Source organism: Callospermophilus lateralis, unplaced genomic scaffold (genome assembly GCF_048772815.1).
Source record: "Callospermophilus lateralis isolate mCalLat2 unplaced genomic scaffold, mCalLat2.hap1 Scaffold_286, whole genome shotgun sequence".
NCBI lineage: Eukaryota > Metazoa > Chordata > Mammalia > Rodentia > Sciuridae > Callospermophilus > Callospermophilus lateralis.
The window spans coordinates 361,416-387,799 of NW_027513546.1; the positions used below are offsets into that span (position 1 = coordinate 361,416).

Here is a 26,384-nt window from a genome sequence, read left to right on the forward strand (position 1 = left end):
TCAATGATGGAAGAGTCAAAGATCCGTATGAGCCAAGAGGATTCCCAGTTCATCACAAGCCTCAATCACAACCTTGTCAGCAGCGGAACCAGAAGGGGCTGCAATGTATGCCACACCACTCTGAAGGAAAAATTGGTATTGATTTTCAAAACCAGTTTATGCAAAAAACAAAATCCCCCTCCACAGAGCGTAAGCCAATGAAATCTCATTCATACAGGCCAAAGAACAGCATTTGGATGATTCACACATCAAATGATGAAGTCAAATAATCCTCTAGGTAGTACTGGTTTATATCACATATCATATGTAACTCCAAGAAATTTAAAAATCAGAAGCAGGACTTTGGAAATCATTTCTACATGATGCTCAATCCAATGCAAATGCACAATTCCTACTTACCCTTTTAGCTCTGTCAACATTATCCCTGAAAGGGAAGAAGGCATCGGAGCTGAGCGAAACCTCCTTTAGTTTGTCCACCCACTCTTTCTTCTCTGCCTCAGTTAGTAACTCAGGGACTTCCTCGAATAGCGCCTGCCACTTCAGCAAATCTTCACCCTGGTGGGAGTGAGGACAAGTTAGTCCAACACCATCTTTAGTTCTAACTGAAGAAGAGCAAAGCAACAAGGACAGAAACGCACTTGGGCATTTTAATGACACAACTAGACATATTTTAAGGAGTTCTTTGATGTTTTTAAAAACATTTTCATTAAGGAAGAAAAGTGATTCTAAGTTTACCAAATATAGACTATATCATTTTTACTTTCTAAATCAGTTTATTCCAAATATTTGCTCTCAAATCTCTTAAGTTAAACCCACTACTTTTTATCCCTGTACTAAAGCAAATAGAAATTCATTTGCCAAAGGGTTTCCAAAGCAATCCTCCATATCTAATCTACGAAACAGGTAACAGTCTAGCACTACATTTCCACACAATTTTAGACTCAGGTATAAAGTCAGATATAGACAAATCAAAACACCATTCACGTTGCTTAAATGTTTGTATTAACCCCAAATTTATTAGTCCCCAATACAGTGGTACTAAGAAGTGGGACCATTATGCCATGAAGGCAGTCATGAATTAGTACCTTGTGAAATGGCTTCAGGGGGCAAGTCCACCTCTTTCGTCTGTGAGGACACAGTATCTGTCCCACCACTGCCAGCGATGCACCAAAAGGTGTCATCACTGAAGCACAGATTAGCCCTCACAAGACACCAAGTCTGTCAGCAATTTAACATTAGAATTCTCAACACCCAAAACTATAAGAAGTAAGTTTCTATGGTATAAATTAGCCAGTCTGTGATAACATTGTAGCAGCACAGACATGACAGTTATTCAAATTTTAAAGAGTACTTCCGTTTTGACATTAGCATATTTTTCTTCTTATTCCTACATAAAGATTCTTCCAGGACTGTTAGTAGGTGTTTGCTGGGTAATAGCAAACTGAAAATTCCAAGTATCAAAGTGAAAAAGAAGAGTGTTTTAAGTACTTGGGGCACAGTGTGCAACCTCACTCTTCAATGACACTTGAATTGCTTCCTGGTCCTGAATGGACACTTTAGCATAGTCAATTCACCCATTCAAAAGAACACCTGGTTTTTGATTACCAGATCCATTTTCTATCCGATATTTTGTTAAGCACTTGCTGTGTCCAGAAACTCGGCTAAAATCCTTTCCTCTGGCAGGCTACCTGATGTTTGCAATTTAAAACCTCCCACATGCCTTCTTCAAAACAGAAGGCATTAAAAAACAGGAAAGACAACAAAACTATATGGAGCTGTTAATGCTGCTTGTTAGAAAGGTGCTGGGACAAGAAGAAAGCCACTAGTTACCTGCTATCAGGTAATTGTATTTATTGCTGGATACACACCTATCATGCAGGAAGCCTCATGCTCAGCACCTCACGATGGATGAAAAACAATCCTGGTCATGAAAAGCTTGTACACAAAGGAAGTACAATCATCCAGAGTTAAACCAGTGGTTATAACTTAAAAAACAAACAAACAAACAAAAAAAACAGTAGCTCTGGGGTTTCAAAAAAGGATAAAAAACAATGAAGTGAGCCAAGAACAGCACACCTGCAATCCCAGAACCTCTGGAAGCTGAGACAGGAGATACTTAGTGAGACCCTGTCTCAAAATAAAAAACAAAAGGGACTGGTGTGAGGGGAGGGGGGATAAAACAGGTAAGAGGGAGTACAAAAAATTGGTAAAAAGCTTCAGTTGTAAACAATACAGAATTTCAAGAAAAATGTCTTCTCTCTAGTGATGAAATTGAAGTCTATTACACATAAAAGGGTAAACAACAGTCTGATCAGAACCCAATGACAATCCTTTTACCTCGCCAACAGTGCCAGTCACATACTGATCGATGGCATTGGAAATTTCTGCTCTCTTCATGCCTGTTTTAAATTTCATTGAGAGCACTTGTGGATGGTGTCTAAGCCACCAATAGTTCGCTTTATCCCCTGCCAGGCGTGTACAGTGTATCCGCGACTGCTGTCCTGCTCCGATGCCGACAACCTGGGAAGATACACATTAAAATGAGTACCTAGTGAAACAAACCTTACTTCTCAAAGGATGTCAGCAGTGAAGCAATCATTCTACATGGCCTTACTGGATTTTATCAGAATCTGAGTCCAAGACATCAAGAGCCACACCTTCCAAAATTGTTACCAGAGACTGGCAATCTTAACCTCTGGCAACCACTAAAGGATCTTTTAGGTCACATGCTAATTATATTCTCTTGCTTATACCCTCCCCTGAATTTATGGACCAAATAATTTAACAAATGTCAAGAGCCAAGCTGAAGACACTCTGAAAAGAAAGGGCTCCCCATAGAGCTGAAGCTACAGCAAAATCAAGTTCACCCTCGAGTTAGGAGAGATCTTAATGATAAACCAGTTCAATCTTGCATTCTGTGGTTTGGATGCAGGGAAGTTTATTTTAATAGTAAGAAATGTTCTCCTATTCAGGCTTGAACTGTGTCTGCTATTATGATCATCTAGCCCTAAGTAACAGATCTTTCCTACACAGAGGTTATGCCAATAGAGAGATATTTTACAAAAGTCAAAGGGCATTATATTTCTTAACTACTATTATAAGGGCATCTATGACATTATAAAAACTGTTACATTTACACTCCTGATAACTCTGATAATGTGACTAATATTAAAGATTCACATTCACAAATAGAGGCTGTGTCCTCACTGGCCTTGTTATGGGAAGAGCTTCTTAGCTCTTGCACCTCCTGGTGAGAGATTACGGGTTTCTGTCATCATCATGATATTCACTGACATGTTCTGGATGCTCCAACATTTATTATGTATTAATCTCTTTCAAGCATTCATGTGTTTTTGTTTCTCTCAGAGAAGTACCCACTTCCCAGATAACTTTACAACCTGTTGCTTCCAAACCAGGCTTTTACCAGGGACCCCCCCTGACTACCCCCAAAACATTCCTAAAAGGGAAACTCAGACTGCTTGCCCATGTTGCCCCCTCTCAGCCCCAAGCAGCCAGAGTGGTCATGGTCCACTTCCCCTTGTAGGAGTAAAGGGTTCCCTAACCAAAAGGGAGACTGTGGTAGTTGGGGGGTGAGGGGCAAAAGGACAGTCAGCTTCAGTAATGGATGATTGGGTCAGGAAAATGAGGGCTGATTCAGAAGGAAATAATACCTCCAAAGCACTTTCCCTTCCCCCAATCTGTTGACAAGGTTATCTGCCACTAGGGAACTGTTCCTCCCTTCAAGGAGATGTTAGTGAGCAGCCCCTAGAGGCTTCATTCAGGCCCTCAGATCACTCCACATTTTGGGTCATTTAGGCAGGATGGGAAGACAGGGCATGAGAACAAGGCAAATCTAAAATCTATAAAGGGCAGGACATCCCTACTCCCTCGGGCAGCAACTTGGCCCCCCTCCTCTGTAGAAGAGTCTGTCTCTCTCTCTCTGTTCGATCCTTTAAAAATAAATAAATAAGAAATGTTCAACACAGATGCTCTTCAACTTATAGTGGGCTTATATCCCAATAAACCCTCAGGAAGCTGAAAAGATCTTAAGCCAAAAATGCAGAGGCTGAGGCAGAAGGATTCCAAGTTTGAGACCAGCCTCAGCAACTTAGCAAGACTCTCTCTCAGAAATAAAAATTAAAAAGAAACTGGGGGTATAAAGTGGTTAAGCAGCCCTGGATTCATGCCCCTGTACCAAAACAACAACAACAACAACAAGAACAAAGTAAGCCCCTAAGTACACCTACCCTACTGAAAACCATGGCACAGCATGGCTACCTCACACTCTCAGAAGACTTACATTAGCTATAATGTGCAACATCATATACCTGAAGCCTATTCTATACTGAAGTACTGAATATCTTAGTTTGTATTGAGAGTGAAAAACAGAATGGTAATCTGGGCATGCTTAACACCCTCATCAAGCCCCCAAATCCTAAATGTCTGGGACCATCTGCATCTTGACTAGGGCAGTGGTCACACAATGGTACACCTTGGGAAAACTGGTCTAACTACATTTTAAAAGGATTGAGTTTTACTGTGTACAGATCACACCCCAATAGACCTGATTTTAAAAGCGTGGAGGAACTCCTCTCTAGAAGTGTTTCTATACAACAGATTTGAAGGAAGATATTATAAAAGGCTGAGGATATCACTCCGTGGCAGAGCGCTTGCCTTGTATATGTAAGACCCTGGGTTTCGTCCCCATTACTGCAAAAACAAACAAACAAACAAAAATAAGAATGTGAAAATACCCAGAAAGCTGCAAAAAATAGAGCCTGCAGGGTCCCAGACCTTCCTTCCTCTCCACTGGAAGTATTACAGTGGGGGAAGGGAAGTGAAGGAACCAGATTTTCAACAGCTCACTGATCCAACACATTCCAGGCAAGAAGCACCACAACTAATTTTATTACTTGGTTCCAAAACTCCTTCTTAATCATCATTAGTTTTAACAGTCTACACCAAGGCGCGGAGTAAATACTGACAAATCCAGAAGAAAAAAAACTTGGCAAGCGTTCCCTTTCAAGCTGTCCAGTACCAGAGGCAGATGGATATTTGAATATCATTTTGTAAAACAACAGTTCCCCTGAGGTGAATCTGATAGCCTGGTTACCTGCTCGTTCTTGGCATAGCACACGGAGTTAGACTGAGTGTACTTGACAGCAACGGTGGCCACGATGAGGTCTCTGAGGGCAGACTCCAGCACCTGAGACAAACACAGGATGGAGAAGTCACATCAGGCTTTTAGAACTTAATGTTAAGCTTCTTCCATGCCAGTTAAAGTAACAGACCTTTAATGTAGTTATGCCACTCAAATGGCAGAGTGAAATTAATTGTCCTGGCTATCCACTACCATGTTTTACTAAAAGGATCAACTATTTAACATATTCATGGCAGAACTTGGCACAAGCCCAAGGTGTCACAGATGTAAACTAATGCCATTTTGTGGCAACTCTGGATTAAGCTCATGTACATCATGTGAGATATGAAATACTGCACTCCCAAACTGACGAATGATATCTTCTTGACAAGAATACCTTTCACTCTCTGAAGACATGGTAAAATTTATGTTGAGGAATATGGTTGAGATTAATTTTCACAGCTATTACAGACCTTTGTGGTGCAACAGCCAAAGCTGTTCCAGGAAAATCAAATAGGATCCTTTTCTGCTTTGCTGAGAATATGGTGAGCAGAACTATCCGCCCTAATACAACAATATGTACCACAGTCAAAAATGCCACCATCTTTAATAGAAAGAGTGAACATGAACTGAAAAAAAGGACAGTGATCCACACTGGTAGGCTAAGTGGACACAAGATATGGCTGCAGCTTACTGAAATGTTAGTGACTGAAAAATGGAGAGTTTGATTTCACCAAAGTCACAGATTCTCTTTTGTGAAAGACCATTAAGAAGATGAAAAGAAAAACTAAAAACTCGGAGAAAGTACCTGCAAACTATATAACTGGTTAAGAACTGTAAAATATTAAAAAAATTTTCAAAGTAACAAAAACAATAAGCCAATTTGATTAGAAAATGGGCAAATGATACAAAAGACATTTTGCCAAAAAGGTATACAGATGGTAAATGAGCACATAAAAAAACGTTTAACATCATGAGTTATCAGGAAATGTACATTAAACTTAAAGTCAGTGGTAAAAAGTGACACCAAAAGTTGGTAGAAGCTGAATCATTCATCTGTTGTGGGTAGGAAGGTGAAATGGTATAGTCACTCTGAGAAATGCTTGGCCTGTTTTTAAAAACTAAACCTACAATTACCATGCCACAAAGAAATTAACCAACAAAATGAAAATTAAGTGTACGGGAAACCCAGCACACAAGCGTACAACGAATGAAAATTATACAAAGGGAAAACAGATTAACAGTTGTCCAAGGTTAAGGAGGGGTGGATGCAGCAGGAAAGTGAGTCTGGCTACAGAGGAGCAGCAGGAGGGACCCTGGTGGTAATGGCAATGTTCTGTATCTCAACTTTATGGCTATAGGTCTGGACTACATGTAGTTCTGCAAGAAGTTATCACTAGGGCAAAGGGGACAAAAGGGACATAGGAACGCTTACAACCACGTGTGGACCTACAATTTTGTTTTTAAATCTCAAAATTAAAAATTTGATTAAAAACATTTTTAGAATTTATAAAAGATTTATTATTCTAAGATTACTAATGTTATATGTACTTTCTTATCTCTATCTGCTATCTGAGTCACCAACTACAAATTTGATTCTTTAGGTTCCAGGAAAGATTAATAATGAGAGCCAGCCACCGAGGTGTCTACCTTCAAATATAAAACTGCTTTTCTGAGTTAGAGCCAGGAATATGAGGAAATGAGAAAAAGTGGTAAGAGTGAGAGAATCTAATAAACTGAAGCACTTCAAAAAAAATGGGAAAAGAGAAAATAATTCAAACATGTTCAATATTACTACACACTCATTCCACTGTCCAGCTATTGCAGGACTGAACCTGTTCCAGATTTAGTAATAAAAACTAATGATTTTGAAGCACAAATGTTAACAAAATTTGCTGTAAAATAAGAGGGACAGAGGAATCAGAATATAAAGAAAAATGAAACTATCACTCTCATCCTTAAATTTCCAAATTTCTACTAAGAATACTTTGGAAAAAGAAAAAAATGGTTAAGAAATTAAGATCATACCCTCCACCCTTATAAAAAATACTCAGACACAAAACCTATCAAAAATTGCTGAATTATTAATCAGTCCAATACATCTGGACCTATAAAAAAAAACCCAAAACTTGAAAAAGTGACACTCTCAACAGGAACAACTGCCAACATAACTACCATGGAATCTAGGTCCATACCCACTCAATGTTTTAAAAAATACATTGGATTAGGATACAAGCACTTGCCTAGCATGCAGGACGCCCTGGGTTCCATTCCCAGCATTGCAAAATAAATAAATTTCTTCAAAAAAATTAACCAACCAGGTCAATAAAGTGATTCAAATTAAAAAAAAATGTGATCCTCTAATGCTAATGCAAAATACTGTTTCTATGTGGAAATTTCAGAACCTCACAGACCTGATAAAGAATGAACTCCCAAGGGCTCAAAGATATCCCTATGTACAATGTCTACATGTTTCTTTGCATTGAAGCAATGCTAATAATAAAAGGAAAAAATATACATTAAATCAATAAAGAAAAACAAGAAAGATATCTTATTCACCCCATGCTTAATAGACAGAACTATCCTGATAAACACTTTAAAGCTTATTTTCATTCTAGGTGCAACTTCTTGAATGAGAACTTCTTTTTCTTCCTTAGTAAATAAACCGCTTGCAAAAAGACCAGTTCTTTTCCAGGAATGACAAAAAGATGGACCCAGAGCTCAGACAACAGCAAATACTGACAGGAAAGATTCTAGAGACTGGAGCAGGAAAATATAAGCCTGACAACCTATGGTTTCCCCTCAAGGCACTTTCCAATAAGCTGGGCATAGATGCTGCCAACTTCAGAGCTAAGGACACACTTGGAGTCCAGAGGAGAGGATACTAATGGATGCCCATGGCTTCTGCAGAGCACAGCTGACCCATCAACAGACCAGTCCTCACAAACTGAAGCCCACATTCCAATCAGCTCAACTCTTGACTGACACCTTTTACTTGCCTGCCAGAAGTATAACTTGGCCTTCTGGAGCAAAATGCCACCATCGAGACCCTCAAAATCTCTCTCCAGGTTTTCATACCAAATCAAACCAGAAAACAAAGCAGTGGTACCTTTAAAGCACTAGAAAAGCCAGGCACTGTGGTACACACATACTGAGGATCCCAGCAACTCAGGAGGCTGAGGGACAAGGACCCCCAAGTTCTAGGCTTGCCTCAGCAACTTAGTGAGACCTTCTCTCAAAGTAAAACAATAATATAAAAAGGCCTGGGAATCTAACTCAGTGGCAAATCATCCCTACATTCAATTTTTTAATAACACAAAAATAAAGAAAGAAAACAAATCACTGGAAAAAAAGCAGTACACACAATTTTAGATACAGAAAAATATCCTTCCAAATTGAAAGCCAAATAAAGATTTTTAGTGTCCAGGGGGTGTAGTTCTGGGTTCAATTCCCATCACCAAAAAAAGAGAAAAACTTATTTCATGGGCTAGGGTTGTGGTTTAGTGGTAGAGTGCTCACCTAGCATGCATGAGGCCCTGGGTTTGATCCTTAGCACCACATAAAAATAAAATAAAGATACTGTTTCCACCTAAAACTAATATTGAAAAAGAAGTTATTTCAGAAAATAAAAAATAGTTCATCCACTTTCCTAATGTGTACGCTGGGCAATATTTTTTTGGTGGGGGGTACTAGAAATTGCACTCGGGCAATTCCACTGAGCTACATTCCTAGTCCTCACTAAGTTAATGAAGTTGTCTTTGAACTTGGAATCCTCCCACCTCAGCCTTCCAAGTTGTTAGAATTACAGGTGCATGTCACTTAGCATGCTCACTTAAGCACATTTTCAAACTGAACCTAATGTCACAATTATGTGATATTTACAAGAGATGACAGACATTGCCCCTAGTGCCCTGAGATTAAATGAGATAAAATACATAAGCCTCCCCAAATCACCATTACCCTAATACATTCCTCCTTCAAAGAAACAAGCCGTACAAGTATACAAACTATCTACACAATGACACTGATCACAGCACTGAGAACAAGCACTGAGAAGCAACCTAAATATCCATCTCAGTACAAAGATTATATCCATTTGCATATAGTTGCAGATATGGCCCTTAATGTTAATTTATAAATGCTAAAAACAGACCTACTAAAGTTACTAGCATTCAGTTGAGATATTTTCAAACTTACCTCTTTATTCTTGGTAACAACATTACTAAATAATGACTTGTCGATGACACCACTATTTCTCTTCTGGCTTAAACGAAGACCAAAGAGAGTTCGAACTTCATTCTCATCTGGTTTGTAAGACTGATCCATCTAAGACATAAATTTAAAAAGTTAAAAGTATTAGGTCCACATTTTTAAATTTTTGCATTTCATTTATGTTTAAAAGATTTCATCCTACATAAAATTACATTCATTTTCCTAATGCAAACATGAGATTGTTTTAATATAGATATAATACTACACCCAGGCATCAATATTTTGTTCCAAAATGTTTAGGTATTAAGTTACAACTTATATACAATATATGAAAAGTAATTATTCCAAAATGGATGGGAGACCAATAGAATAAAGAAAGGGCACAGGGAGAGAGAAAAGGAGAGTGGGAGGAGGAAAGGAGAAGTACTAGGGAACAAAACTGACCAAATTATATTGTTATATTATGTGCACATACAAATGTTAATGAAATCATTATTTTGCATAACTGTACAGCACCAATTAAAAAAGTGTGGGGAATATATAAATAAGAAAAAAAAATTAAAATAAAACCAATTATTCCAGGAAGCGTATGTGCTCAGTTACATTAACTACTATAGCAAAAATATTACATTCTAAGCAGGCACAGTGGCACATGCCTGCAATCCCGGTGGCTCAGGAGGCTGAGGCACAACCAACTCAGTCAGACCCGGTATCTGAATAAAATACAAAATAGGGCTGGGGATGTGGCTCAGTGGTCGAGTACCCTTGAGTTAAATCCCCAGTAACCAAGGGGGCGGGGAATTACATTCTAGTTTTTCTTTCTTTCTAAAAATCTATTACAAAATACCTAGCTAACATTGGAATTAGAAGTTAAGTTGGAGAAAATAGAACTGGCATTCTGGAAGGGAATTTGTTATTTACTGTGATCTTCTCTCAAATTTTGAACCCTTTGTAAAGGGAGTTGAGCATCCTTGAACTGAAACCAATCCCCCTAAGATACTCAGGAACAATAAACTGTACACTTAGCAACTTCCAGCATGTAAAGTTGGGAATTCTACAGATTTTCTAATAAGACCTTGTGGGAAATTGTATTATGAGTTTTTACTTTCATAGGCTGATCATACTGATACAGAAGAATTCATAAAATCAGTAAGGAAAGACCTCAAGAACCTCACAGAAAAACAGATAGAAAATAGTTTATTAAAAAAAGTAAAAATACTCTTAAATATGAAGACAGTTACTCCAAACATAATGAGAAATTTAAACTGCAATGAGATGCTACATTCACCTATCTGTGAAGAGGAAAAAGTTAAAAACATACAATGTTGTCGATATACTGAGAAAACAGGCACTCTTACAATGCCCATTAGCACATTAAATTGGTTATACAGCAAAGCTCAAAAGGCTGAAGCAGGAGGATTGCAAGTTCAAAGCCAGCCTCAGCAACTTAGCAAAGCTTTAAGGAGTGTAGTGAAACTATCTCAAAATAAAAAATAAAAAGGGCTGCAGATATGGCTTAGTGGTAAGCACCCCTAAGTTCAATCAAAAAAATAAACATATGAATTGGTTGTGTGACCTCTAAGAGGGGTAGGATCTATCAGAATCATCAATATATACAGCCTGTGATTCAGTCCTATTTCAACTTCTAGGACTTTTTCAAGTTATTCACTGAAGAGGTGTGTGCAGAGGTGACTGGTGACTAGCTAGTAAGTTAAGATGTATAGAATGGGAAAAACTCCTAACTCAGAAGCAGGGTATACCTGTCTCAGTAAGAAAACAGAAAAAAAGAAATGCAAGTGCTATTGTTTGATAAATATGTATATGCTATTTCAAGAAAGATAGCAAGAAAGTTACTTCTTAAAAAAGAAAATAGAATAGCAGAAAAGGATGAGGAGATTTTCTCATGCAACAACACACCCTTTGAACAGGAAACCACATCAAATTCTTAAAAAAAATCATGAATAGAAAGGGAGTTATATCCTTACCAAAGGAAGTTATATCCTTACCTTAAACCCCCAAATTAATAAGAAACTGCAGAATTAAGGATAAAGATGTCACAGTGGAGAGGGATAAATTAAGGTGTCTGCATAAAGGAAAGATTAAACAAGGGGAAAGAGAAACACAAAATAAGAGCAAATAAATGTTTCCAACTAATTTCACTAACACTAACCTGGAGAACACAGTAGTTTCCATTTTTCTTTTTACAAAGTATTTTCAAGGCTTCTTCTTCGTATCCTGGGGCAACAATACCATCAGACACCTAGAAGTACATTAAATGTTAGTTTCTATATTTAAAAAAAAATGACTGAAAAGTCTAGCAAAAATTATTTGTCTTAAATATTATAGCATTTACAAGTTTCTACCAACAGATAATGCTGATACTAAAATTCTTTAAACTTTATTTTAATAGAATTATTTTCTACAACTGACCCTATCTCCTTGCTTTTCTTGTAATTTTGTTGTTGTTGTTGGCTAGTTTTCTTCAGTTTTAACTAAGAACATGAGGGTTTGCTCTACTACATATACCACAGGAAGAAAACCCAATTCTTATTATTCTTTTCACAAGGTGATGTTCTGCACTAGGTGACACAGGTTCTAGCCCAGGCTCTGTCAGGACCTGGTTCAAGAGCATCAGGTAAAGCCTGCTCTTCCACAGCAAGACAAACAGACCAGATGCAACCAGAGATATAACATTTTCCTTTTCTGTTTCCCCAACACCAATGGCAACATCACCTTTATTGAATGTTTGTTAGGTATTCAAATCAATTTATATTTTTGCCAATTATGGTCTCTTTCAGGATCTCCAAAGGTATTTCATTATTTCATTAGCAACCAAGATGGCCCGGCTCTGCAGAAACAGCAACTTCGGCAATAATACTCACTAGAGAACTTAAAAGAATTACATATATAAAGAAAAACTACCCAAACATCAGATATCCATTTAAAATCAATTTACTACATCTAAAAATTAGAAAAATAAGCATTCATGCACTACATAAAATATATGAACATTCTACATGATATACTTCGCTAATTTATAGCAGGTACAAATATAAATACTATATAGGTTATAGCTTCAAAAAACACTATGAATGAATAATTCTTTACTCAGTTACACACAGATCAAAATACATGAATGTCCACTTACTTCTCTGGAGATAATTTTTGCAGTTGGGACATCACAAACATCAGATAATGCAACAAAATCACCAAAAGAAGACATCCTATCATCCCCTGTAAATAAAAATAAAAATAAGGTATTCACTCAAACTCGAACAGAAAATGACATTTAAACCATGCCTATATGATCATATAAAAATCCGTTTTTCTTATTGTTTACATAAGACAATTAACAGATCCATCAATGTCATTTAACTGAAGCAATCAGCAAGCTTTCATCAATTTTACCTTCTAGAATGGCACTGAACAATTTTTCTGTGAAGGGCCAGACAGTAAACATTCTTTAAGCTTTGCATTTAGTGGTCTCTATTGCAACTACTCAGATCTGCAGCTGGAGTTCAAAATCAGCCACTAAAAATACACAAAAATGCATGTGGCCGGGATCTAATCAAACATTATAAATATAGGAAACAGGCTGGATTCAGTCTGAAGGTTATAGTTTGTTGACTCTGCTATAGATGATAAACTACAATAGGTTTCTCAATAATCTTTTATACAATTACAATGAAATCCATGTTAATAAACTCAAGAATTAGATATTTCTGAAGTATATAAAACAATATAGTTTTATAGTTAAAGTAATATATAGTTTTATCATATAATAATCAAAATGCATTCAATGTCAAATTATATGTACAAAATTCCATTTATCACATTAAAATCTAACATAATTTTATGAACAAGTTTGTTCCAAGGTACTCATACTCATTCTTAAGTATTAATAAAAACAAATATAACTTGAAATTTTATACTGAAACAACGACATCACTATTTTATTCTGTTTAAGATAAAATATTGCTTTTTCTCCCCCCAAAATAAAAATCCTATTATTCTCACCTCTTGCTATTGCATATGCAGTTGATATGGGTGTAAGGGTTTTATACATGTCATAGACCATGCAGACTTTGGTCTCATCTTCACTGAGTGGAATTCCAATCGCAGCTCCTATAGCAAAAACCACAAAATAATCAATAAACTTAAAGCCTCAAGTTGCTAGTAGTCAACTCCTAAATCAAGACTCTTTTAAATGTCTAGTCTATGCAGCACATTTTTTACCACCTGTGCCAAATAAAATCCTACTTATCCACAAAATTGAACACCAAAAATAGAGTTGCTGGGGGAACCAAGGCAGCAGGAGGGTAGGGTTGGGGCTTTAATCTCCTCTCTAGCCTCTGCAAACAGAGTCACTGAAACTTGATAGCACCCAGTGTATAGGAAGCTGGGCTACTTCCTTATTGACTGTTTCTGTTTTGCTTGGTAACACACACCAATTATTTCTTCCCTGCTCCTATTGCTTTAACAAGTAATAAATACTGAGAAATAATTATATGTTGTACTGTCAGCAAAGTTGGTGATATGTGTGTGTATCCATATGTATATTCTTAATTCTATAACATATGTGCGTGTGTGTGTGTGTGTGTGTGTATATATATATATATATATATATATATATATATATGTATGTATATATATGTATATATGAATTAGGGTTTAAATTCAGAAGCAAAAGGGTATCTCATACATGGCTATAAAAAGTTGTAGTAATGCAGGCCTGTAATCCCAGCAATTTGTGAGACTAAGGCAGGAGGATTGCAAGTTCCAGGACAGCCTTAGCATCTTAGTAAGACTCTGTCTCAAAATAACATTTAAGTAAAAGGGTTGGGGATGTAGCCCAGTGGTAGAGTGCCCCTGGGTTCAATCCCCAGTATTGGGGCAGGGGGGCGGGGGGAGCAACAGATGAAGTGTCATAAGAACAACTTCTTCATCTTTTATTAAGATTCATTTTTAAACATAGAAAAACATTTGACTGATAAAATCATGCTTACACAGCAAAAAAGGCCTGATTTTCCTATCTCATAATACAGTCAAATAATTATATGTGTTATCGTATTTTATGATATTATTATATTGATACTATTATCACTAGACTCACTGAAACCTTCACAGAACACCTAGATTCACATTACAGCGTGTCAAGTATACAAAAGCATATAAAAGGATTTTAAAGGAAACACATGGTGAGCAGCTCCAGAGCATTCAGGAACACAGTGCTTTACCTGCTGGGCCGCGGCTGGAATGTCTAAAGCTTCTCTGAGTTCCTTCACCAGTTGCCATGCATTCAAATCATCACACAGGTTTATGAATCCAGGCACTCCGTTGAGCACTGTATACAACACACACACACACACACACACACACACACACACACACACTTTACAGTCCTTAAAAAATAAAACTTATCAAGTCTACACAAATGTTTCAAGTAAAGTACAATTAAGAGCAAGGAGACACTAACATATAGGAACTTGACAAAGAAAAACAAAGCAGCTGAGCGTGAACTCATACACAGGTGCTAGGCACACACACTGCTGGAGGACCAGATCCAGCCAGACTAGACATCAATCAACAATAGAGTTTCAGGTACAGGAGGAATCGGGACAAGACTGGAAATCAGTCAGAGATCCATGTAAATTCAGAATTGAGATAATTGTTGTAATTATAGATAAAGAGTACATATTGACAATTTTACAATTTGTCAATTGAAAAAATTATACTACAAGCTAAAGCAAGAGGTGCGGGTGGGAGGAAAGGAGAATTAGGAAGAGCCTGCAACTTCAGAGTCTAGCATTAACTATTTTCCTACCTTTGGCATGAGCTAGCATCTCTCATGAATAAACATAAGATGTGCACATAAGCAAACAGTGAGCCAGCACTAACTAAAAACAAATCTGCATGATTTCATTTCCCACATGTTATCTTGAATAGTAGAGACTTTTTGAAAAAAGTAAAAACCTTGCACAAAATGTTTGCTAACTGCCTACCACATTAGTGGCTTCTCAGGCACTTGGGATACATCAGTGAATAAAGGACCCCTTCTTACCTCTCCCCCATATCATTGTCTTCAGTAAGCTAATGAGGGAGGCAAAAAAACTAAGCAATGAAAGGAAACAAGCTATTAAGCCATGAAAAGACATGGATGAACTTAAATGCCCATGGCATTTTTTAGTATTTTTTAGGGAGCGGGGTGAGGACACTGCAGAGAAAATAGATCTGGGCAGGTGCTTGAAGAGGAAAGGCTGAAAGGGGTTTCAAGCAGGTGTGACATCATCTGCTGCACATTTTTAAGATTCTCTGTTGTTGAAACAAGAAGGCCAAGAAAGAAAGCAGAGATTAGTTAAGACAGTCGTGTCTGTTATGGAGTTAATGGAGACATGAGTATTGTTAGACACATAATGTACCTGAGGTAGAATAAAAACAGATAGTGAAAGAATGTGAAGGGGAAGGAGAAGAGCATTTTAAGTTAACAGACATCTTATCCTGCTCCCCTTCACCTCTCCCCAAGCTGTTGAGGCCAACAAAGAAAGCTGACAGGAAGGCCTGCTCCTTCCCACCAGCAAAGATGCCAGCCGGTGGGCTCTGGGCGTGCCCTTGTATTGTGAACAAGGCTGTTCTTGCTCTATCAGTGCTTGGTCTCCGAAGCTGCCACACTTATAATTCTCTCTGCCTGTTCTCCACTCTCCCTAACCAAGGACTTGTTCCAACAGTCCACATCAAGAACAAACACTGAAAACCCTCTTTTCACTCTAGAAACCAATGGAAATCCTAATTTGTTTGAAGAATTATGTATCATTATTTCCAAACCTCAAATTTGTGTTCTGGCCCACTTCAAATGGATTCTAAAGCTATCATTCCAAGGAAACTGCTCCTTCCTCTATTCTAAAGCATTCCACCTCATCGAAATGTGTAGGTTTTCCTCCACTGGTCCCTCCACTGCTTTGCTACCAAGTGGAGAAGCACCCCAAGGCTTGGTCTTGATCCTCCCCTGTGAAACCCAGGCATCCCATCCTATCCCACATCTTTACAACTATCCATCCACATACGAAGGACATTCTAATCTGCATCTCCAACTTGACCTCTTTGCTACCCCAGATTTCTTCAACATTTCACAAGTCCAACTGGTATCCCAATTTTGGATAGTTGCAAGAGGTATTATATAATTTATCTTATTTTCTAAATGTGACTCATATCAGTACAATGCAGAGAAAGTCACACAAGTATCCATACACAGCACAGTCACACAACACTAAGCTTTACCTGTGATGGGAAGCCAGGGCTTCAGTGTGTAGAGCTGGGCAGGAGTCTGATGAGGGTTCATTCCATACCTCAAGGGCATCTGAGACACTCCTTTACTGTACTGCTTCCTGAAGTAATCTGAAATTGCTTCATCATATTGTGCTGTGTGAGTAAATGCCTACAAAAGGTGTAAGCTTTGTGAGACACTAGCAGCAGGGATAAGAGAGTTTTAGGCACACAGCAAACTGCATACCTGGTTCCTGTGCAAGAGACAAACATGACACAAACAACGAATAACTCTACAAATGATCCCTTCCTGTTGTCTTTCATTCTTTTTGGTAGATTCTATTTTTAACAAAAGGATAGCAGTTCCAAACAAAGCCTTGTTAGGTGATATATCTAAGCAAGAACTGAATAAATTTGGTTGGCAAACACTGTACTCGATAAACATCACTTTTTTGGGGGTATCAGAGATTGAACCAAGGGGTCTTAACCACTAAGTCATATCCTTAGCCCTGTTTATTTTCCATTTTGAGACAGGGTCTCACTAAGTTGCTTAGGGCCTCATTAAATTATTGAGGCTACCCTGGAACTTGCCATCAATCCTCCTGACTTAGCCTCCCAAGTCACTGGGATCACAGGCTTGCACCACCATGCCTGGCTCAGATGTAACTTTAGTGCATCCCCCACCTTCAAGGCCAACTGGCGTCTCGTCTCCAAAGAGGTGTCCTTACTATCGGAGCTCTGCATCTCTGTGGACACTGTCACATAGTCCTCTGGTTCACACACAACTGTCACTCAAGCATGATTTTTGGCTGCGGCCCTCAGTAAGGTCACTCCACCTTTCAAGAACAACAACAAAAAAATATCTTTATACTCACTGTACACAAAATTCTCTTTAATTCTTGACTTAAAAAGGAAAACAAATAAGGAAAAAAATACCTAAATAAAACTCCATACCACAAATAGATAATAAAACAGAAAAGTTATAATTATCCCAGAAGATAATCTTGGAGAAGTAACTATCTTTGTTTCACTAATAATGGAAAGAAAATCTCATTAGAATTCAAATAATCCCTTCCTCAGTCAGTCCTCAAAATGGTTTCTCTAACTTACCAATATCAATTTGCTCAACAGCCTCCTCAACAGTTACATCTGGAGAAGCCACTGTCTTCACAAAGGGGTACAGATTACAGGCAACAACTCTAGAAAGGAGAGAAGCGAGCGTCACTGAAGACTCAGCTTATGTGGTTTACAGCTTATCTAGGAAGAGGTCAGTACTAGAAACGTGATCAAAGCCAAAAAGATCTAAATTACAAACTGTGAGCCTGACATTCAGAGTTCTAAAAAGTTCTAAAAAGTTGTGCTAAAAGGTCTACTTGTCCAGCTGGTCACACAGTGGTCCCTCCAAGGAACCACTTGGGTAACCTCATCAGGCCATCAGAAACTTAAAACACTTCAACAGAAATGGAAAACACCAAACTACAAATAACACCCTCATTTTAGACTGTGATCACTTTTATCTAGGATGTTCAAATTTAGATTTACTTACCAATGGACTGTTCACGATGATGAAAAACAATAGAACATTCTAAAGGTGAAATACTTGTTTTGCCTTCAGAGTGGTCACAAAAATGATGTTAACAGGAAGGCCAAAAGAATAACTTAAAATGCAGAAATAATTTTAAAATGACTAATGAAGTAGACTTCCACTCTCTGGACTTCAAATTCCTGTGGGCAGGCTCCTGAGTCAAACATGTTTAAGTAGTGAAAATGATCAAAAACTCTGGGAAAATAGGAGATTGAATCCCCCAGTTCATTCTATTAAGTCTATTTCCTGATACCAAACCAGGTAAACGTGTCCCAAGAAAACTACAGACCACTACCTCTTATATATGTTGACACAAAAAATCCTAACAAACTGAATCCACAAAAATAGAAAAAAATTATACATCATGGCAAGCTGAGTTTATCCCAATAATGTGGAGTTGGGGTAAGTTTAAAAAAAAAAAAGAGTTAAGGGCTGGCGCTGTAGCTCAGTGGTAGAGCACTTGCCTTACACTGTGAGGTACTGGGTTTGATCTTCAGCATCACATAAAAATAAATAAAGATATTGTGTCCAGCTACAACTAAAAAATATTCTTAAAACAGAAAAAACAGTTAATATAATGCTAACAGAATAAAGAAAAAAAATCTGATCATCTCAATAGATGCACAAAAAAAGCACCTGGCAAGCCAGGAGCAGTGTGCATACCTGTAATCCCAGAAGCTCAGGAGGATGAGGCAGGAGAATTTAGAGTTCAAAGCCAATCTCAACAACTTAGCCAGAACTGTCTCAAAAAAAAAAAATGACAAGGGGATGTGGCTCATTGGTTAAGTGCTCCTGAGCTCGAGCCCCAATACTTAAAAAGAAAAGCCTTTCTTATCATTAATATTCAAAATTGTGCTAGAGGTTTCCGTCAGGAAAACTCACCAAAAAAAAAGGCATCCTCAGAATTAGAAAAAAAAAAGTGAAGTTATCCCCACACACAGATGCCATGATGTTTTATATATACAGAAAATCCCAAGAAACTCACAAGAAAACCTACTAGCACCAATAAAAAAAAATGCATGGAGGTTGCAGGATATACGATTAATAGACAAAAAGCAACTGTATACATTAGCAAGGACCAATCAGAAACTGAAATTCAAAAAACAAACCTACTTACAATAGCATCAAAAAGAATAAAAATATTTAAGAATAAATTTAACATATAAAACTTGCATACTGAAAGGTACAAAATAATGATGAAACAAAGTGAAGAAAAACAGAAATGAATGAAAAGACATCCCATGTTCATGGGTTGGAAGACTTAATATACTCCTGAAATGGCAACATTTCCCAAATCACCTATTGATTGATTGAACACAATCCCATTACAACTACCTTTTTTTTGTAGAAATGGACAAGTGTTCCTAAAAAACTATGTGGAAATGCAAGTGTCCCTGAATGGGCAATCATTTTTTTTTCTTTCTAGAACTGGGGATTGAACCTGCAAGTGCTCTAAACTGTATCTCTAGCCTGGTTTCATTTATTTATTTATTTATTTGAGACAGGAACTGGCTGAATTGCCCAAGGCTGGAGTGGAACTTGCAGTCCTCTTCCCTTAGCATCTTGAGTCTCTGGGATTACAGGTGTGGGCCACTACACAGAGCCCAAAATAATCTTGAGAAAAAAAAACAAAGTTGGAAAACTCAGCTGCTTATTTCAAAACATAAGACAGAGCTACAGTAGTGAAGTAGTGTTGGCATAATGGAACATAGAAACACAGCAGACCAAGCCCACCCAATGACGATTTAAAAAATCTATTCAACAAATAATGCAGGACAACTGGACAGTCACATGCAAAAAAGTAAAGCTGAACCCCTACCTCACACCTATGTATAAAAATTAATTTAAAATGAATCAATGACCTAAGTTTATACCTAAACTAAAAACCCTGTAAAGAAAATATACAGGGGCTGAAATGTGAAAAGTCAAAGGTTGAGTGTAGGGTTGTTTTCTCTCATATGTGAAAGGTAAAGAGGAAAAAGAAAAAGAAAGGTGAGGGGATCTCAGGAAAACTGAAGAGGTATTAGTAGAGGAAAGGAACCGGGGGAAGAGAGGAGGGGAGAGAAAGATGGACTCTGCAAGGCTTACAGTGAAGGAAAAATAGAGTGAAGAACATCAGGTTTGGCATATTCTTTGTCTTTGTTTCTTGATGTGTTAAAAGTTCAACTTCAGATTTTTACCTTATAAGATTAAAATCAAGTCTGGCCATGTCAGCATTATCTTCTGGGATATTACGAGCCAGGATTCCTAATTCAACAAAGTTAAAGAAAGATTAAGTTCAGAAAACAAGAAGGTACTTAATTTAATGAAGTCCCATCAATCAAGTTAAATCCTTTAATGCTCTTAATTATATAAAGACAAAATGCAGTTTAAGAGTTATTGAGCAAAAAATAATAGTGAGTATATTTAAAAATCTCTTGGATCAGTACCTAATATACGGTTCTTGAGTAACAAATGTAAAAATTGCAAAACAAATTTTATACCAATAGTGTCAAATCCATCACAGTCCAGGTGCTCCCTAAGTCAACGGCTTTTCTGATGATCATTAGCCTTCCAGTTTTTGTTTGCCCAATTTTACTGCAACTGACAAGGTAGCAATATACTATTTATTACCATTTTTGTTTATTTGCAATTAACTGTGTCAGGCAAATGAATAAAGCACTCCAAGAAATATCCTTTAAAAATCAGGTATTTTGGGGGCTGGGGTTGTAACTCAGTGGTACAGCATTTGCCTAGCATGTGTGAAGCACTGGGTTCTATCCTCAACACCCCATAAGAATAAATAAATAAAATAAAGATCCATCTACAACTAAAAAAATATTTAAAAAAAATCAGGTATCTTCTGATTTTAAAAGTCTATACTTTATACTATAAAAACTAAATATTTTCAGTAACTCCAATAGGAAGTACAACACTCTAAATTTGTAGTTACTAAGACAAGAGTAAGAGCAAGCAAAAGTAAATAATCTGAATTAATAATGTAATAAGGTAAGGCAGATTTTAAACAGGTTCTAATGCAGTATGAAATTTGACAGTTGATGTGACAAAACCAATATAATCTAACAAGCAGTAATTTTTTTTCAGCTTATGACTTGCTTTCTTTCTCCTTTTTTCTATAAAGTTTTAAATATTCTTGTAAACCATTGATTGTTTTAAACTGAAAATATCACTTACCTGCATGGACTGCAGTATGCAAGGTTTTCACAGGCCCCCCTAACATTTCAGGAAATCCAGTTATCTCAGAGACATCTCTGAAACACATAAACAGAATATTAGGACTATTTCTGAACTGTCAATAATCCAAACAGCTCCCATCAAGTCTATTGTTCTCATTTCAAGAGATTTTTTTTCACAGCCTGAATTGAACAAAAAAATTATTCCAGTGTCCTAAGTTTCTCACACTATTCGACTTCTTATTTTTTGGTACCAAAGATTGATTCCAGAGGTGCTTAACCACTGAGCTATATTCCTAGTTCTCCCTGAACTTTTTAAAATTTTTAGACAGGGTCTCACTAATCTACTTAGGGTTTTGCTAAATTGCTGAGGCTGGCTTTGAACCTCTGATTCTCCTGCCTCAACCTCTGGAGTCACTGGGATTCCAGGAGTGCACCACCTTGGCCAGGTACATTTCATTTCTTACATAAAATTCTATTAACTTTCCAAATAAATGTTATTCTATTTTCTAACTGAAGTATGTTTGGGGAAAACCAGTATACTAAAGCACTAATTTTACATTTTTTTCAGGAATCCAGAAATTGAATCATAAACCATACTAATTAAATATTAAGAAATAGATTCAACCTGAGAAGCAATTTGGCAGTATCTAATAAGAAGCATTAAAAATATTCTTATCTCAGAAATTAACCAAGTAGAAATAAGAATTGAGTTTTATGATTAAAAAAGCATAAAAGTGGCATATCAAACAAGTGGAAAAAGAAACCTGTTCTGAAAAGTGAGGTAAGGCCTGACGTGGCAAGACATGCCCAAAATCCCAGCTACTCTGGAAACTGACACAAGAGGATCGCAAAGTCAAGGCCAGCCTCAGCAACTTATAGAGGTTCTCAGCAACTTAGTGAGACTCTATCTCAAAAAAAATTAAAATATGATAGGACTGGAATGAAGCTCAGGAATAGTGTACCTCTGGGTTCAACTCCTCATACCATAAAAAAGGGGGAAAAGAAGCAGTGTGGGTGTTATACAAAACGTCATTAAATACTATGTAAATATTAAAACTACATAGAAAAATGATAACAGAGATCACAAAATATAAAGGGCAATTTTAAAATATTAACCCACATCAGTCAAGCTGACCTCCAGAAAGCTACACACAAAAACATTCTCTGGCAAATTATAAGTTGTAATGATGTGGGAAAAGGCCCATAATATATATGAGCAAGGGGGAAAAAAAGCAAGAAGCAAAACTGTATCTTCTGTGTAAGCTATGAAGTAAAGTAAATGCTTATAAAAACACTGGAAGAAAGACATTAACATGTTGAGAATTATAAGCCCTTTTACTATCTTCTTTATAGATTTCCACACTTTAAAAAATTTTCTGCAATCAGCATATATGGCATTTATAGGAAGAAAAAATAAAATTTTAGAACAGCAAATTCTGAAAATAGGATACAGATTTCCTGAGTACACTACACAGGAATAACTTTAGTAAATAAAATTCAGTTCTTCCAACTAAAGATTATCACTTAAAACAGAGATAGCAGATTTATCCCCAGGCCCACCGGCCCATAGCGGTGCGGTCCCCAGGCCCACCGGCCCGCGCCCACCCTCCGCAGCCCACCCTCCGCAGCCGCGTGCTCCGCGCCCGTGCGCCCCCCTCCCGGGCCCCCTGCCCCATGCACCGCACACACTAGTCCACACCCCCCCCAGCCCAGCGGTAGGTGTAGTGCAGTCTGCGCTGGGCCGCAGTGCGGCTGCGCGCACTGGGCTGCTCCGGGGCTGGCCGGGCAGCGGCGGGGGCGGGGCCGGGAGCGAGCGGCGGCGGCGGTGGCGTGGGGAGTGGCGTGGAGCGGAGCCTGGGGCTGCAGCAGCGTGGGGACCTCGGAATAGAAAGCCCCGGGGACAAGGAAGGAAGGCCGGGCCGCCAAGTCTCCAAGCGGCCGTTCTCCTCGGATCTGGGTGAGCCTGCCCCAACACCTCGTCTTCAGACGTCCCCCTCCTCACCCCCCAGCCCCGGGCGCTGACGGGAGGAGGCGGCGGGGGGCTGAGGGGCGCCGCCATGCCTCTGCCGCGGTGAAGCGCCCGGCCGTGAGGAGCCACTCGGTCTCCCCGGTGATGTCGCCCAGGCGGCAGGCGAAAGCGACTTACTGGAGCCCTGGGGTATAGGCCTAGCTTATCCAGCTTCCTTCCTCCTCCTCCTCCTCCACCCCTCCCCCCCTTCGTCCTCCCCTCCCCCTCTCTTCCCTCACCCTTCCCTGGGCCGCCATCTTCCCTCCTTTCCTCTCCCCCACCCCTCCCCCCTCCCCCTCCACCCCCCTCCACCCCTCCCCCTCCCCCTCCACCCCTCCCCCCTCCACCCCTCCCCCTCCCCCTCCACCCCTCCACCCCCTCCACCCCTCCACCCCCTCCACCCCCTTTCGTCCTCCCCTCCCCCTCTCTTCCCTCACCCTTCCCCGAGCCGCCATCTTCCCTCCTTTCCTCTCCCCCACCCCTACAGCAGCGATGGCAGAGGAACAACAACAGCCGCCACCACAGCAGCCTGATGCCCATCAGCAGCTTCCCCCCAGCGCCCCCAACTCGGGGGTGGCTCTGCCAGCCCTTGTGCCCAGGCTGCCAGGGACAGAGGCCAACGCGCTGCAACACAAGGTCAAGAACTCCATCTGGTAAGAGGATCCTCCATCGCTGGGGTGAAAAAGCCCAGGCACATATAAATAAATATAGGTCTATCAACAACTGAAAAATATTAAAAAAGAAAAATCTTTCATGTCCCTTTCGGCCAGTTCCTACCCATCCCAAGCAACCACTGATTTGATGTTTTTGCTATCTAAATCATATTTAGATTGGTTTTGCCACTTCTACAATGTTATAAAAGTAGAATGATACAGGATATCTTTTGTGTCTGGTTTCTTTTATTGAAAAGACCCACTAAGTTGTGTTTGTTAGTAGTTTTTCTTTTTGTAGCTAAATGGTAGTATTGCATTGTGCTGATAAACCATTTATTTATCCATTTAGGTGTGTCTAGGCATTAAGATTATTTTATGGATTTGACTATTTTGAATAAAGCTCTATAAATAGTTCTGTGTAATTCTGTTTGTGTTCATTTCTTCTGGGTAAATACTGTGAGTAGAATTTCTAGGTCATATTGTAGAAGTATGTTTAACTTCCTGAAAACGTGCCAAAGAATTTTCCAAATATATGAGAGTTCTAGTTGCTCTACAGTCTATCATTTTGTACTCATTGGTGTGTTATATTTAGTTCCATCATAGTAATATTTTGGTACCTCTGTTCTTTTTGATTAATCAAATAGTTTTTGTATTCAGGTTTAATCCTTCTAATGGATTTTTAGTTATACTTGCTTTATTTTCAGGGATTTTGATAGGGATTATAATATATACTCTTATCACAGTGTACTCGGTGTTTATATTATGTCATTATTATAAAATTAAGTATCTAAACAGGTATTGTTCCATTAACTCTTTTATGTTCTTTGTCCTAAAAATACCATAGAGGTTTCAAAAGGATTTTATGATTTTCAATTTAAACAATCACATGCATTTTAAAGATGAAAGGAAATAGTCTTTTATCCTTACTCACATATTTGCTGTTCGTATTTTTCTTTTCTTTGTGTGAATCCAAATTTCATCTCATATCATTTTCCTTCAGTCTAAAATCTTCAGTTGGTATATGTTGCAGTTTACATTTATGGTCTGTGATTCTGAGATGACTTTTGTTTTTCCTCCTCTCCCTTTAAGGGTGTCTGTCATCCTATTACCTTCTAGCCTTCGTTATTTCTGATGAGAAGTAGTGTTTCTTGGTATCATTTTCCCCTTACTGTAAATTGTCTTTTTTCTTTCTGATGAAATTTAGAATTTCTTTCTTTACACAAGTAGTTTAGCATTTTGACAATTGTGCAAATTGGTGAGATTTGCTTTATGGTTCCGCATAGAGATTGTTCAGCAAATTAGATCTGCAAGTTGATGTTTTTCACTGATTTTGGAGAAAGTTTTGACAGTTTATTCACTCCCATCTACTTCTGATACTCCATGTTTTGGACCTTTTAGCTGATGGTCTATTCATGTTTTGCAGTATTTTCTTCTTTCCTACTGAAAACTTTTTATTGAGATGTGTTCAGTTTCACTTATCATATTTTCTGTTCTAGTCCATTGTTAAGCTTACTCAGTGAAATTTTCAAGTATTGTATTTTTTGATTCTAGAATCCCATTTTTAAATAGTTTGCTGTACAGTGAGTTTCTGTTCATTTATTATTTAACCATATTTTGCTTATAGTGTTTGAATATTTATAACTCTTTTAAAATTCTTTTCTTCTTATGTCAACATTGGTGTCATCTCTGTATGTTTGTATGGCATGCTTTATTCCTAACGGTTATATTTTTATTTCTCCATGTATCTAGTAATTTTTAATTTCATGTTGTAAATGTAGAAAATCTGTTGTAAAGTTTTGCTTTCTGTTAATTTCTGCAGAGTTTAGTTTCTGCTTTGATTAATAGTTTGGTAAATTTATTATTGAGGCTTTATTTACATAGATAATGGCCAAATTTTCCAACTAATTTTAACTTATTCTAAAATAAAATGAATTTTGGGATAGCTTATTGATAAAATTATTGACTTCTAAAGTGTGAACATTCTTAAAATACTTTACTTTTTTTAAGGTTTAGACTAAGTTCAAAATTTAGAAATCTGTTCACAGCAGCAATTTTTGCTTACAAGTTACAATAATACATATGCATGAGTGCTTTAATTTATTCCATAGAGCACTGTGCTAATGTCAGGGGTTCAGCTGAGTCCCTTTTGGTTTGTTTATTTTTGTTCTGATTCTTGGTCATCAGTTGTTTCCTTTATAAAGGCTGCCTTGCAAAATCATGCTGTTTATCAGGACTGGAATGAATGTAAGTAGGTTAAGTAAAAGTTTAAATCTGCTACTAGGAAACAAGTTTTTATATTGAGTAGCAGTGTCATTGTGTACATAAAAACTTTTTTATTGCTGCTTTTATG

The 26,384-nt window shown here is 38.0% G+C and overlaps 1 protein-coding gene and 1 pseudogene across 1 annotated transcript in view; one reads left to right on the forward strand and one right to left on the reverse strand.

Moving 5' to 3' along the window:
* LOC143387448 (bifunctional purine biosynthesis protein ATIC-like) lies at nt 1–23,049 on the reverse strand (annotated as a pseudogene).
* Nucleotides 23,050–23,873: 824 nt separating this feature from the next.
* The window catches only part of LOC143387449 (endothelin-converting enzyme 1-like), a 68,224-nt gene continuing 65,713 nt past the window's right edge, over nt 23,874–26,384 (forward strand). The window contains 1 exon segment of the mRNA XM_076841859.1: nt 23,874–24,034. Coding sequence (XP_076697974.1) covers nt 23,874–24,034 — 161 coding nt within the window.